At 43.9% G+C, this 16,478-nt stretch overlaps 1 protein-coding gene across 1 annotated transcript in view; it reads left to right on the forward strand.

Moving 5' to 3' along the window:
- LCA5L (lebercilin LCA5 like) overlaps nucleotides 1-16,478 on the forward strand; it is a 213,743-nt gene that overhangs the window by 70,913 nt on the left and 126,352 nt on the right. Inside the window, exons 3-4 of the mRNA XM_030203831.1 lie at nucleotides 7,764-7,901; nucleotides 16,299-16,389. Coding sequence (XP_030059691.1) covers nucleotides 7,764-7,901; nucleotides 16,299-16,389 — 229 coding nt within the window. The remainder of the gene's footprint in view (nucleotides 1-7,763; nucleotides 7,902-16,298; nucleotides 16,390-16,478) is intronic.

Here is a 16,478-nt window from a genome sequence, read left to right on the forward strand (position 1 = left end):
TGCCGACAACCCTCTGGACTCCCCCTCCCGCCGCCAAACCGCAGTTGCCTACCTTTGCTGGCGGGGGACCCCAACCCCCGCCAACTGAGCAAAGGTCCTCTTCTTCCCAATCCCGCACAAGGCTTCATTCTAGTCTGACGTCCTGCACGTTGTACGTCCTGCACGTTGTTCTGTTTCTGTGAGTCTGACAGACTAGAATGAAAGCTTGCGTGGGATTGGGAAGAAGAGGGCCTCGGCTCAGCTGGCGGGGGTTGGGGTCCCCCGCCAGCAAAGGTAGGCGACGGCGGGTTGGCAGCGAGAGGGGGGTCCAGAGGGTCATCGGCAGGGGGGTCCAGGGGCAAATCTATGGGGGCCCAGGCTCCCATGGCCCCATACTGGCTACACCACTGGTATCAATTAGGTATTTTGGGGCAACACATGCTATTCTGAGGACTGGTGTGTACCCATGTCATCTATGAACCACAAAACCTGATCACAATTGGCTATGGCCCTCCTATTGCATATTCCCAGAAAATGATAGAGCAGACACCGAGTAAGAGGTAGTGAGCCCTTTATTGGCTTTCCACAATAACATTGAACAGAACATGCATTGATACAAGACAACAGACTCTGTGAAACTTGGTAAATGTTATGAGTAATATAATAATACAGCACAACTGGGCCACTAACACCAAATCCAGCTTGAGAACAGAATAATGATGCTCAGCATACAATTGTCTCCCACTGGTTACAGCCAAAAGACAAATCCAACTGTCTGATTTTACCTAAATATACACTCTGAATGGGATTGTTCTATGGTACAAGTTACAAAATTTAAAGATATTATTTTATTTATAAAAGCATCCTCTCTGTCCCTGGTAGACTGAATTTTAGCTTTGCCAAAGCTAAAGCAGTACGGGGTTAGGTGAGTGGGTCAACAGTTGCTAAAGTAGGAATCAGACCCAGTTCCCCAGGCTCCCAAGCTGCTGCCCTAACCATTAGGCTACTGGTCCTGGCAAAGCTCCAAAGCTTAACTATAAGGGACCCATAGCACTGCATAGGCTAGATACCCAACATCTCTGGCCACCCATAAACCACCCTGGTATGCAGTAACTTAACTGGGGCTGAATGAGCCCCAAGCAGAAAAATCAAGGTGGGCCCCCTAGAACACCATCACTCCCAAAGTAGTGGGGGTGGGGGGGGATGTGCAGAAAGATGCACATTTCCTAAAGCTGATATATTACAATTAATAAATTCAGAAAAAATACCTTTATTGTCTGAGCATTGCTTTGGTCCTGTTGTCTCTCAGCAGTGTCTTCTGCTTTTCTCTGTTCTTTTCTTAACCCTCTTCAATGTGTCCTGTCCCTTTGATGTTTCTTCTCTCTCTATATCTGGCACTCATCTTTTCTGTGTGTACCATCTGTCCTGTCCAGCATCTGCCCTCTGCATCCCTGTCCCTACCCTCCCCCCATGTTCAGCATCTCTGGTTTGTGTCTCTTTCCCTCCCTTTGTGTCCAGTTTTGCCCCTTTGTGCCCTTGTCACTGTTAGTCCCCATGTCTAGCTTCTCTGTTCCTCCTGCACCCCACCCCTGACTCCTCCCTCCCTCTGTTTGTCCATCCCTCCTCTCGCCTCTGGTCCAGTCTCTCTGTTCTCTCTGCTCTCCCAATAGTCTAGCATCTGCCCCCTCTCTTCCCTCTCCCTTTGCTGCAGGTCTCTGTCTCTCTCCCCCCTCTCTCTTCCCTCTACCCCCCTCAAGTCTAGCACCTCTCCCACTCTGCCTCTCTCCCAACCAGTTCAGCACCTATCCATCCCCTCTCCTCTGCACTCAGGTCCAGCATCTCCAGCTCCAGCCTCCCCCCTCCCTCCAGGCTTCCATACTGAGCAGCAGGCATTGTGGCAGAGAAAGCCTGAAAACTGTTGTACTGGCTGGCGAGGCCTTTCCTCTGCTGCATTCCGCCCACCAGAAATTGCATCAGAGAGGTGGAATGTGGCAAAGGAAATTCCCTAGCCAACACAAACAGTGGATCCAAAAAAAGACCTCTCACAGATGGTGTTTCCTAAACAAGGTCTTTATTTTCAATTAATCTGTGAGAGATCTTTTTTTGGATCCACTGTTTGTGTTGGCTTTCGTTTCTCCTGTGGAGAGATCACCTTCTGTTGGTGTTGGCTTCAAAGGAAATTCCCTGCCAGACAGTGCAGCAGATTTTAGGCTGTTTCTGTCATGATCCCCACTGCAGCGTGAGGAGGCCTGGCAGGGGGAACAATGCTGGACCCAGGTGCGGGGGGGGGGGGGGGGGTGCAACTTCAGGTGATCCCTACCATTGGGTGGCCCTGGGCATTTTGCCAAGCTCACTCAATGGTAGCTACACCCTTGCTGGTATGGGATGTGAAGTTCTATACAGACTCCAGCACATTTTTATACCACGCTCCATCACAATGATTGAGATCAGTACTGCTGATCTCATAATACTTCAGAACCCCCATTATGCATCAAAACCCACATTGCCAGTGAGGCTGCATATAGGAACAGGAAATCTGGTGCACATCACTCATATAAGCTTGGGATGCTCAACCCTTAACCTGCCAGCTCAATTGAAAATACCAGCACAAATGAGACAGGAAATTTATGCTCACTATAGGGAACAGCTGCAGTTAAAAGTCCTCTAAGAAAGGGTGGACTATCCTACAGAAGCAGAGATCAGGGCATTTGACAAAGTACCTCATGAAAGACTCCAGAGGAAATTGGAGAAGTGGTGTTCTATTGTGGATTAAAAACTGGTTAAAAGATATAATAGAGGTCTATAAAATAATGAGTGGAGTGGAACGGGTAGATGTGAATCGCTTGTTTATTCTTTCCAAAAATACTAGGACTAGGGGGCACAAAATGAACTACAAAGTACTAAATTTAAAACAAATCAGAGAAAATATTTCCTCACTCAATGTGTAATTAAACTCTGAAATTCGTTGCCAGAGAATGTAGTAAAAGCAGTTAGCTTATCAGGGTTTAAAAAAGGCTTGGATGGCTTCCTAAAAGAAAAATCCATAAGCTATTATTAAAATGGAGTAGGGGAAAATCCACTGCTTATTTCTAGGATAAGCAGTATAAAATGTATTGTACTGTTTTGGGATCTTGCTAGGTACTTGTACCCTGGATTGGCCACTGTTGGAAACAGGACGCTGGGCTTGATGGATCTTTGGTCTGTCCCAGTATGGCAATACTTATGTACTTACTAGTAAAAAGTTTCCTTTTAGTATTCTCACCATAAAATCATTGATACAGTGTTCTGGTTTTGTAAAGTGCTGCCCCACAGAGGTGACATCTTGGTTGGCACTGGCATTTTTCATATGATGTCTATGTTAATTAAATCTCTTTAATTTACATAGCATCTGACTTGTTTTCCAATATTTCACCCTTTGTAAAACTTTTTTACATTGAATGTATACTACATTGGAATGTTGAATATTTTTCCTTTGTGAATGACTGTGGGATCCTGTGAAATGTTTTGGCATAGTTTGCAGCTGGATATATTGCAAGGATGTGTGCCACTCTCTCTTTATCACCAATCAATAAAGCATGATCATTTTGGGCTAATTGTTTTGCTACCAACTCATAAAGCGTCTTTACACTCATTCTATTTTCCAGGTATACAATAAAACATCACACAAGTGAACCCATAAAAGAATCATCTCTAATTTCACATGACACTACCTCCATAATAGGAGAGCTAATCTTAATATAAAAAAGAGACATATAAAATAGCAAGTCCACCTCCCCAGGGCATATATCTCTCAATCTGGAATCCACATCCACCTTATAACTCAGCTTTTGATTATAAAGGCCACCCCCTCCTTACTGACACCCGATGAAACAAAATAGACATCTACCCATTGATATCTAAACTTTTGATGTTCCTTGTCTGTCAGACATGTCTCCTGGAGACATGCATTGTCCACCCTCCAGCACCATAATGTAGCTAAAAGTTTTGTGCGCTTTATAGGGGACATAATACCCCCCACATTCAGTGATGCTATGTGACAAAAGGTTGCTGACATGGCACCCTCCCAGACAAATGACCCCAACTCTCCATCCATCTATCTATGAGGCTCCTGGAATGCCCAGCCATCACCCCAAGCCTCCTGTAGTAAAAGGAAAAAAGGAGAATTTTCCAGCTGCCTAAGAAAGCTTGATTTGGCAAAAGAGAGATTATAAGTTCCATGGTGCGAGCAATAGAACCCTTTCCCCAAATCTCTTCCCCGAAACTCCACCTACCCATTTCTCCCCACTCCCCAATCTTTTTCCCCAACATAGATAGAACTATAGCACACCAGCCAACCCATCTAAGCAACATGCAGGAGTCATGTATGTACAGTACAGTGAGGGCCCCACTCTCCATCATCACCCTCTCCCCACTCCCTGATCACAAGAATGAAAAAGAGAGATTTGCCTGAACTAGAGAATACATTCTAAGAATCTCTCCACCACCCAATAGCCTACATTCTGACAGAGATCTAATCAAAAAGCAAGCCTATGCAATTAACACTGTATGAAACGTATACACTTCACAAAATAGTATGCATATTAAAATACTTGTCAACCCAACCGAGAGTCCTCTATTGTTGGCATATTAATTAGAAACTCCTGTGCCTGATCCACTGTATCCAGTTGGTTCCATTTGCCCTCATGGTAAATTTTCAAAAGAGCTGGCTAGATAAGCATAAATCTAATATTTTACAGGGCCAAATTTGTCATGTTTTTTTTAGATCTACCAAATAATCCAGAAAAATGTGAATCGGAGCTGTTTCATATATCAACGAGTCTCTTTGTCTCTATATTGATGCAGCTCTCTAAGCGGTGTTAATGACTGTGGAATTTTGCGATCACAATTCAATGGGCCATGCAGTGTACCCTATCGAGTCTTACAGGGCCTATGCTTTTGCACATTTGAAAGTGTACCGCAATCCACTCCTCCAGGATAGGCAAAATGCGAGAATCAGGAATAGATTCTGGAAAACCGAGGAACCTCAAATTGTCACAGCAAGACTGATTTTCTAATTCTTCCAAGCAATCATAGTGCTTTTTAGCCTGCATCTGTAAGGCCTCCACCTTTGCCCTTAGACTAGTTTCTAAATCCGAGGTGCGACTGGTAATTTCAGACAATAGAGTTTCAAGGTGGGCCATTTGAGAAGAGATTTGCTCCAACTTCGGCTCCAAGATTTTTGATATCACCAAGGTAAGGTCAGAGAGAGCCAAAGCAGTAAACTGAGAGACTGCAGTTCCCATTCCAGCCATCATTTTCTCCTCAGCGGCCTTCACACGGTCTTTATCTTTTTGGTAGTTTTATTAGCCATTGTCTCTCTAGATATGTTAAGATATTTATCCATGTGAATCCCACACACTTTGGAGGGAAGGAGTTTAGGCAGTGGTGTGCTGGAAAATGTTTAACAACAGGCTCTCTCTCTGGGCATAGCCAGCCCTGAAATTTGGGGGGGCCCTGGGTGGACAAGGGGGCAATGCATTTCTCTCTCTCCTCCTCCCTCCCCATGTGGGCATGCTAGACATACCTTTGCTGGCAGGGAAGCCGAGCCCCACCTGCCAAATAAATGGATCACCGCCACTCCCTGCTGCTTATTTCTGGCTCTGAGCCAGGAATTCTCATGCATACTTGTGCGAGAAGTCCTGGCATGCTGCTCAGAGCCAGAAACAAGCAGCGGGGAGCAGCGGCACTCCATTTAATTTGGCTGGCGGGACTTGATATCCTTGCCAGCAAAGGTGGCCCATCTCAATACTGGAGATTTACCACTGCTATTCTGCTCATTGAAGACCAATGAGTAAGGTTTTTCTTGTGGGCCCCAGGCCCCCAGCCATGTCTAAAACCAGTTCTGGCAGACGCACATTCCAAAAACTGACATATTCTAAACGATAAATAGAAAATAAATTCATTTTCTACCTTCATTGTCTGGTCATTTTATTGTTCTTATTGTGTTGGTCCCAGTCTCTGATTTCTGCTTTCCTCTTTCTTCCTTAACTGTTTTGCCAGAGTCTACTTGTCCATTTGGCACTTCCTCTCTCTTCATGTCCACCATCTGTCTTCTCTCTGCATCCCTAAATATAATAATTACAAAACACAAGCAAAAACAGTAATACGTGTAGATCATTCAAAAAGCCAAAAGCTTAAGCCAAGATATTCTTGAAAACTAAATAGAAACCAGTAAAAAATGTGAATTTATCAAATTTTATTATGTGAAGCCTCATTTTGCATAGGACATCTAGGTAGAAATTGAGACTCAAATGAGAACATTCACAATCTCCGAAGTATTTCACAAAAAGCTCTGTTGAATGTGGAGATTTTTGTGAAATACATATGAGGACAGTGACAAATATACTGAGGAAGCAGAAATTTCACAAAGAAATATATTCATTAAAAAAAATAGCATCTCTTAGAGCTTTTAAGCAATAATTTTGCAAGATACACAAGAATGTGCTGGATTCCACAAAGTATAAAAATGGCCAATTAATGAACAGAGTAAAGTAACTTCTTTTTTGAATTTTTGAGTTGGTGTTAGATACCATTGAATTAAGTACAGTTGCCTCCATTCCAGGTCCAAATGTGTAGGTAGCTGACATGTATTGTAAATACATGTAGGTATAAATGTTGATGGAGAAAGTTTTTAAAAATATCTAGTTGATATTAAGCCAGCAGCATTTAGTGGTTTTTTTTAATGCTGGCAACTGCTGGCTGAATTTTGCCTGAATGTTTAATGCCAGCCCCTATCCAGCCATTAGTACTAAATATCTGGGTTCTCGGTAGCCTTCCAGGAGTTACCTGGGTATCACTAATATGCAGAGGATACCTTTTATTAGGATTTATTTACCGCCTTTTGAAGGAATTCACTCAAGGTGGTGTACACCTTGATATGTATCTAGCTCAGGGGTATTATGCTAAAGGATGTTAAGTTCTTAATGTGCGTTAACAGGGGTACCACATGATGGTATTAAGGCATTCTGCAGTAATAAACCTGTTAGAACATTTTAGGGAATTTTTCTGGGAGAAGGCATGGCATGGGCATAGAAACATCCTGCTAGCGCATTCTAGGTAACATGTGCTAACTGGGTAACAGCTGAGTTAACCCTGGATTATTTAGTACATCCTACATAGGAGTTGCTAAGTGATCCAGCATTAAATCATAGCAGTTACTGCACGCTAATGACTACATTAGCACACGACTTGTATAAACATACCCTCAAAAAGAAAAGTGTTAGATTTGCAGTTAACATGCTAAAATCCATGTTAACTCCAAATCCTAACGTCCTTTAGTAAACATACCCCTAACTTAGGACAGCCTTTTTGCTCTTCTAAGTTAACTGGACAGTTATATGGGTAATGCATCTGAATATCAGCAGTGCATAGGTAACTCCCAGCTCCTCCCCAATTCTGCCTCTGATCTGCCCTGGCACTAACTGGATAGTGCTGCAGTGGTCTGCCCAAATATTCAGAAGTACTACCTGAGTACGTACCCTTGAATATCTAGGTTTGCCTGGACAATGCTAGCACTGCGTATTGACCTCCATGAGTATTTTGGGACATACACATACATTTTTGGACTGCCCTGATCATGCGCAGAACACACCTGCTTCAAATCTATATATTCTACAGTAGTTTTATATGTAAATTGCTTCTTTCTAAAATCACCATGTGTAAATAAATGCAGGTATGTTGCACAAAGCTTCTAAAATGACCTCCATAAGTCTATTGGTCAATTACACTGCATTCTGTATCCACAGGGGTTGGAGAAACAGCTGAAACTGAACAATTCCTGCTATAGTCGTCAGCTAACAGCAGAAACTAGAAAGACATTAGAAGCTCAGGAGGCCAAGAAGAAATTGCAATTAGAAATTAGTTTGCTTCAACAAAAAATTAAGGTATTTCCCAGATCAGTTACCAGTTCTGTTTTTATAGTTGTGTTTTTCCATTTGTATGAGCTAGTTATAGCATTTTCCGTGAGTCCTCAAAAAATGTTTACTTTCTTGTACTTTGTCCATTGGTAAAGAAGCCTGATCTTTTCATGTCTCACATTTTGAAATGTTTTGGGTTTTCTGCTTTTGTTTTTTGTTTTTGTGGTGGGGAGAGGCATTCCTTTAAAATTAAGTTGGTTCTCTGGTGATGCCATTGAGACAAGTTTCTGCTTTTAGGAAAAAAGCTGTTTGAGCTCTTATTTTCTCTGCAGAACAGATGATTTTAGCTCCTTTCCTAAAGCCTTTACTGGAGCTTGGGTGAAAGTCTCTCCCCTTACTCCTTCATTGTGTTTCAGTTGACAAGGCTAAAGGGCTTTCAGTAAGAAGGACTTTCTGACAGGATTAATGTCTTCTTAAGTAGATAAGTCATATCCACCGGTTCCTTCTAAGTTTTCATACCCCTCTTAGCTGACTCCTGTATGGTACTTTTGATTCCAAAAAGAAACAGGAGACAGTCTACTACAGAAGTAGAACAGACAATCAAACAGCAGCAGCTATCCAAGGATAAACACAGAAAGAGTTTATCCAAATGCCAACTTTAATGAAAACAGGACCCAACATGGCCAAGTTTTGGAAAAGCCTTTGTCAGGGGTCACGTGGAGGGACATAATCGAACGGGGCGCCCAAGTTTTCCTGAGGGCGTCTTTGCAGGACGACCCCGTGAAGGGGTGGGGAAACCCATATTATCGAAACAAGATGGGCGGCCATCTTTCGTTTCAATAATACGGTCAGGGATGCCCAAATCTCAACATTTAGGTCGACCTTAGAGATGGTCGTCCCCGATTTTCGGTGATAATGGAAACCAAGGACGCCTATCTCAGAAATAACCAAATCCAAGCCATTTGGTCATGGGAGGAGCCAGCATTCATAGTGCACTGGTCACCCTGACATGCCAGGACACCAACAGGGCACCCTAGGGGGCACTGCAGTGGACTTCAGAAAAAGCTCCCAGGTGCATAGCTCCCTTACCTTGTGTGCTGAGCCCCCCAAAACCCACTCCCCACAACTGTACACCACTACCATAGCCCTTAGGGATGAAAGGGGGCACCTAGATGTGGGTACAGTGGGTTTCTGGTGGGTTTTGGAAGGCTCACATTTACCACCACAAGTTTAACAGGTGGGGGGGGGGGGGCTGGGTCCGCCTGCCTGAAGTGCACTGCAGTACCCACTAAAACTGCTCCAGGGACCTGCATACTGCTGTCATGGAGCTGGGTATGATATTTGAGGCTGGCATAGAGGCTGGCAAAAAAATGTTATTTACTTTTTTGGGGGGGGGAGGGGGTTGGTGACCACTGGGGGAGTAAGGGGAGGTGATCCCCGATTCCCTCCAGTGGTCATCTGGTCAGTTCGGGCATCTTTTCGAGGCTTGGTCGTTAACAAAAAGGGACCAAGTAAAGTCGGCCAAATGCTCGTCAGGGTTGGCCTTCTTTTTTCCATTATCGGCAGAAGCCGGCCATCTCTTAACCACGCCCTCGTCCCGCCTTCGATACATTGCTGACACACCCCCTTGAACTTTGGCCGGCCCTGCGACGGAAAGCAGTTGAAGCCGGCCAAAATCGGCTTTCAATTATACAGATTTGGCCAGCCTTAGGAGAAGGCCGGCCATCTCCCGATTTGTGTTGGAAGACGGCCGCCCTTCTCCTTCGAAAATAAGCAGGATAGTCAAATTAGGCAATGTAATATCTTGAATCTGTAGAAATTAAACACAGCTGAAGAGAAAAAAAAGAAAAAAATATGATCACGTTGGATCAGGTTCATTAAGCCATGCGGCTACGTCTTCTGGAGAAGAATTTGTCACCACCAGTCATCTATAAAGACTCTAAGTGTGGCTGGGTACTACAGTGTAAAGCAATATTTACATGCAAAGAGTTTTAAGCATATTACTACTACCACTTATCATTTCTATAGTGCTACAAGGCATACGCAGCGCTGTACATCATACACAAAAAAACAGTCCTGCTCAAAGAGCTTACAATCTAGATAAGACAGGTAAACAGACAGAACAATTAAGGGTAAGGGAATAAAGAGGTGAGGATAAAAGGACAGGGCAAGTGAGTTAGGAGTCAAAAGCAGTGATAAAGAGGTGGGCTTTGAGTTTGGACTTGAAAACGGCCAAAGACAGGGCTAGACGTAAAGGCTCGGGAAGTCTATTCCAGGCTTGAGGTGCAGCAAGATAAAAGGAACAGAGTCTTGAATTAGCGGAGAAGGGGACAGATAAGAGAGATTTATCTACAGAACGGAGTACTCAAGTGGGGGCGTAGGGAGAGACAAGAGTGGAAAGGTACTGGGGAGCAGCAGAGTGAATGCACTTATAGGTCAATAGGAGAAGTTTGAATTGAATACGGAAACGGATAGGGAGCCAGTGAAGTGACTTAAGAAGAGGGCTAATGTGAGCATAGCGACTTTGGCATATAGGGCCAAAGGCTCGATGCTTCTTTATAAGATCCACACAGTAGTCTTGAAACAGTGTAATAGGAGTGCTGTTGTAGTGTATAGCCTCACAACAACCCTTGTGCATTCTGAGCAAATCCGCTTTTTGACTGTATGAGTAGATCTTAGCCGCTATGATGCATGGCCTGGTGTCTCCTGCACAAACAGACTCAACACGATGGGCCTACTCCAATCTAATTGGTAAAGTTGTGCCCACCTTAGGAAATATCGCCTGCAACCGGGTTTCCAGTGTCTGGCAGAGAGAGTCCGGTCAGGGACAGACTCAGGGAACACAACAAATCGTATGTTGTCTCTCTGCGATCTGCTTTCCAGATCATTGAGTTTTTGTTGCTGAGTTGCAAGAAGTTGTGCCATGCGTTTCAACTCTCCCACCTGTGTCTCCGCTGTATCTTCAACGTTGGACAGTTCGCCAAGATATATCAGAGGTGAGTTGAGAAAGATCGGCTATTTGCTCCAAAAGTTGTTGAAACTGTGGGTCTACCTAGGTTGGCTGCCACCCGGGGCAGGTCACCGCTATTCCCCCAGCGCATCATCCCCCTCCCCCTCTCAACCCATCATCCTCACCACCTGGGGGAGCATGGAGCAGTTGCATGACTGTCGGCTCCACTTGTCCCCTACCCCTTCTGATGTTACTTCCTGTTCTGGATCAGGGGACCTGAGGAGCCGACAGCTCCGAGACTGCTCTGTGCATCCCCAGGCAGTGAGGATGATGCACTTAGGAGGAGGGGAAGGTGGGTGATGCGCCGGGGAGGGGGGGCACGTAGTGGCGGCCCACCCCGGGTGGCAGTCAACCTAGGTACGCCACTGGGGACTGTCATTCCAAATTCCACCTCCTCAGAAGGTGTTAAAATGGATGCATTCAACTTGAGATGAGGAGCTTTTGTAAATGGGCCTCACCCAGGGTACTCGGTCTGCTCGGGAAACAGCAATGGGTGCATAAATGTTAGCACCTATTTTATAGAATTACCCTTAACTTTTCCAGCAGTGTGACAAGCAAAATCCTGGTTCTGTGACCCTTCATGAAGCCACATTGAAACTCATCTTGGAGTATATTTTCATGCAAATATTCCTCCAACTGCTATAGCTTACACTTCTCAGTTACTTTCAACAGTATCAGTAAACTGGATACTGGCTTTAAAAATACACATGGAAACCAACATTTATATGTTCTGTAGAGCAGATGTAAATTTATGTGAGAATTTGCATGTTTCTAAGGGTCATTGTAGGAAACTATTCTCTAAAGGCACATAGGAACTAGTAAATATAACAAGTAACACCTGATATCACTATTTTCATATCAATCCTTCATTTCAAAGGACCTCAGCAGTGACACTTGGATAGTCTCTCATCACTGAGATTTATTTACCCACTTCATCACTGGCCCTTAAATTTCTTTCTATAACAAACTTTTTTTGAGGCAGTTATAATTGTTTAAAACATTATAGTACTCACCTTAAAGTGAAATCCTTTCAAAGTTGTCAGCTCGGGGGATGACTCTTCCGACATGAATCACTACTACTACTACTACTACTACTAAGGAACCCCCCCCCCCCTTATGTTTAGCCTGACCCGTCTTGCTGACTTTTCCTCTTATCAGGGCTGAGATGAAATGGAGGACTGATATGAAAATAGTGATATCAGGTGTTATTTATTATATTTACTAGTGGAGTTTATGTGAGCACCTAATAAAGATTGGAATTGCCATGTAAGAGTTAGCCTTTTTAAAATAGACATTCTGAAGGTTGGTTCACATAGGTGCCCTGTTGAAGGTTGGTTCACATAGGTGCCCTGTTATTAAATTATCCCTCATAAAAGTAATTTTGTAACAGAGTATGCCTATGCTGGGAGGAAGGCATATAGGTACATACATTGGGCCTATTTTATATGTGCCATATGTGACTTTATAATATAGCCTCATCAAAAGCTCCCAGACAAAGTTAAACCTGCTCTGAGACATCTGTAAATGTTAGGTGCTTATGAGTGTATTTTATAAGATACATGCATAACTGCTTCTCCACCCCCAGAAAACTTAAAAATATGCCATGTGAAAATATATGCTATGCAACAGTAGTGCTGACTTTTATGCATGTACAGTTGCTATTTGGGGTTTTACACATACTGTAATAATATTTTATAAAACCACACCTAATTTGACTTACAAGAATACAGGTAAGAACCATTACCATACGTTCCATAAAACTGCTAACATTTTTAGCAGGATGTATTCATGATTTTCTGCTCTGTTTATTGGGTCATAGTTACAGCTTAGAAGCATTATTACTCACAAGTATATATTTCTAGTATTCTAAAAGCTTTACTACAATAGAATCACTCTTTTTTTTTAAACCAGCATTTCCTCCTTGACCATCTTTAAATCTAGATTGAAAGCCCACCTCTTTAACATTGCTTTTGACTCGTAACCACTTGTATCCACTCGCCTCCACCTACCCTCCTCTCCTCTTTCCTCTACACATTAATTGATTTGTTTGCTTTATTTTTTGTCTACTAGATTGTAAGCTCTTTGATCAGGGACTGTCTTTCTTCTATGTTTGTGCAGCGCTGCGTACGCTTTGTAGCACTATAGAAATGCTAAATAGTAGTAGTAGTAGTACTCTGTAGTCCCAGCTTAGTTGGAGCCAGGGCTGGAATGTGGTACCATGAGCCTTCATTCACAACTATTAATTCAGGAATTTTTTTTCCTGTTTCATATCTTCTCACTTACTTCTCCCAAGCATGAGTTATTTCCAGAACCTCAGCAATCAGCTGGCCACTAGATGTTACCATTACATAATGACTGTGCCTCCACAACCTCCCTAGCCCCAGTAGATAAGATAGACCTGACCTAGGAAACAAATTCAATTCTTTGCATGGCCAGGCCAGGCCAGGCCAGCCCAGTTTTTTTTCCCCTCTATCATTTATTGTAACTAGAAGAACCAAATTAATATGAAGTGAACCTTATACAGATAGGTTAGTTAGACATATTTTCAATGAACACCAGGGCCACCGAGAGGGGGGGGCAGGCGGGACAAAATTCCCCGGGCCTGGCCTCAGGCCACCGGTGCTGCAGTCCCCGGTCTCACCTGCCTGCCCTCGGCTCCGTCCGCCATAGGGCCCCCTGCATTAAAATTGACAGTGCCTCAGCTCCGTTTGGAAAGGCAGATCGCCTCCCTTCAGGCCCTCCTTGTGTCCCGCCCTCATGGAAACCAGAAGTTACATCAGACGAGGGCGGGACGCAGTGAGGAAAGGCCCGAAGGGAGGTGATCTGCCTTTCCAAACGGAGCTGAGGCGCTGTTGATTTTAATGCAGGGGGCCTGGGGGCGGACGGAGCCGAGGGCAAGCAGGTGAGACCGGGGACTGCAGCGGTGGTGGCGTGGGGGGGCAGTGAGGGCGGCGTGGGAGGGCGTCGTCGGGCAGGGGAGAGGGCCTTGCCCCGGGCCTGGCTTAGTCTCTCAACAGCCCTGATGAGCACTATCCATACAGTGACTGAAAAAGCACAGCATGGAAAGTTATACTAGTAGAGCAGTGGCCTAGTAGTTAGAGCACCGATCTTGACATCCAGAGGTAGCCAGTTCCAATCCCACTGCTGCTCCTTGTGATCTTAGCCAAGTTACTTAACCATCCATTACCTCAGGTATGAACTTAAATTGTGAGCCCTCTAGGGACAGAAATACCAGTGTACCTGAATGTAACTCACCTTGAGGTACCACTGAAAAGGTGTGTGCAAACTATAAATAAATAAACAAATAGCCTAATGGTTAGTGCAGTAGACTGATAACCAGGGAATGGGGTATGACTCTCTCTACAGCTTCTGGTGACCCTGGGTAAATCATGTAACCCTCCATTGCCACAGGAACAAGACTTGAAATGTGAGCCAACTAAGGACAGGGAAAGTATCTGTATATAAAATATATGTAAAACCACTTTGGTTATACCACATAAGGCAGTACAGTCTAGGGTTATCATCGGGCTCATTTTCGAAATAGAAGGACGTCCATCTTTCGACATAAAACGGAAGATGGACGTCCTTCTCACAGAGATGTCCAAATTGGTATAATTGAAACCCGATTTTGGACGTCTCCAAATGCAGTCCATCGCAAGGACGTCCATATTTCAAGGGGGCATATCAGAGGCATAGCGAAGGCAGGACTTGGGCATGCCTAACACTTGGACATCTTTGACTCATAATCGAAAAAACCAAGGACGTCCCTGACGAACACTTGGATGTTTTCACCCGGACCTGCTTTTATTACGAATAAGGCCCAAAAAGGTGCCCGAAATGACCAGATGACCACCAGAGGGAATCGGGGATGACCTCCCGTTACTCCCCCAGTGGTGACTAACCCCCTCCCACCCTCAAAAAACATCTTTAAAAATATTTTGTTCCAGCCTCTATGCCAGTCTTAGATGTCATACTCAGGTCCATGACAGCGCATGAAGATCCCTGGAGCAGTTTTAGTGGGTACTGCAGTGTACTTCAGACAAGCAAACCCTGGCCCATACCCCCCCTACCTGTTACATTTGTGGAGGAAAGCGAGCTCTCCAAAACCCACCACAAACCCACTGTACCCCTATATAGGTGCCCCCCTTCACCCGTAAGGGCTATGGTAGTGGCGTACAGTTGGGGGTAGTGGGTTTTGGGGGGCTCAGCACACAAGGTAAGGGAGCTGTGTTCCTGGAAGCAATTTATGAAGTCCACTGCAGTGCCCCCTAGGGTGCCTGGTTGGTGTCCTGGCATGTCAGGGGGACCAGTGCACTAGAAATGCTGGCTCCTCCCACATCCAAATTGCTTGCATTTGGACTTTTGATATGGACGTCTTTGGTTTTGAAAATCGCCAAAAGTCAGAAATGTCCAGGTCCAAGGATGTCCAAATCTAGGGATGTCCAAATTTAAGGATTTGGACATCTCTGGCAGTATTTTCAAAACAAAAGGTGGACGTCTATCTTTTTTTGAAAATACGGGTTTCCCTGCCCCTGGATTTCGACGTTTTGCAAAGACGTCCAAATCTCAACTTGATCGTTTCTTTCGAAAATGCCCCTCCACATGGCTCCAGAAAAAAAGAGGACAAATTGAGCCAGTCTGGGTTTTACTTCCATTGAAAGCAATGGAAGTAAAATCCGGACTGGCTCAATCTATCCTCCTTTTTCTGGAGCCATATGGTAACCCTAGTACAGTCTCATTCATCTGACCTTCTGTGATCTGACTATCCAACAGAACCCCCAGTGATATCATCTCCTTTATTTCTATTAAAAATCTTTGTTTTAGAACACTTTTTGAAAACCAGGACCACTATGCTGTCTATGCAGTTTTCCGTATTATCTGACTTTTCACTTATCTGACAATGGGTTAGTCACATTTATGTCAGATAATTGAGACTGTACTGCATATGAAATCCATGACCCTTTACTGGCCACTGGTGAACATATAACTTCCTTTGAAAATTGACCCCTCTCTAACATTATTCTTTTAGTTGCTTTTGTTTAAATACAAATAAACTCCTATTTCTGGAATATTTGATAAATAAACGTGCAGGGCATTTTTTGAGGGGGTACTTGGGGGTACTGAGTACCGGCACCTTTTCCATTGTCTATAAAAGTTGACCCATGATCCCCAAATTTTAATGTCAGGCTCTACACACCAACTCTGCCTTGCCATAGATTCTGTGACTGGTTGCAGGGGGCCTGGCTATTATGGGGTGGGTCCCTCAGTGATCACCCCACTCCTGAAGGGTGGCCTAGCATTTTAGTAGAAAAAATGCACTGTAAACGTGACTTTATTGATATCTTTGGAAAATTGATCATTTAATATGCTATTGTGAAATCTTTCATAACCAGGGAATCTGGCTTTTTTTATAGGAAAAAGAAAGAGAACTAGGTATAAAAAATATTTATGCAAACCGAATGCAGAAACACCTACAGAAGGACAAACCCTTACCTCAGCACAAAGGTACTGTGTATCAATAAGGGCTTTTTTTTTTATCTGTAGCCTTTTTCTTTTAAGTGTTATTATATTTTTATTTAAACTTTGATAACATT

Source organism: Microcaecilia unicolor, chromosome 5, assembly GCF_901765095.1.
Source record: "Microcaecilia unicolor chromosome 5, aMicUni1.1, whole genome shotgun sequence".
In the NCBI taxonomy this organism is placed as follows: domain Eukaryota; kingdom Metazoa; phylum Chordata; class Amphibia; order Gymnophiona; family Siphonopidae; genus Microcaecilia; species Microcaecilia unicolor.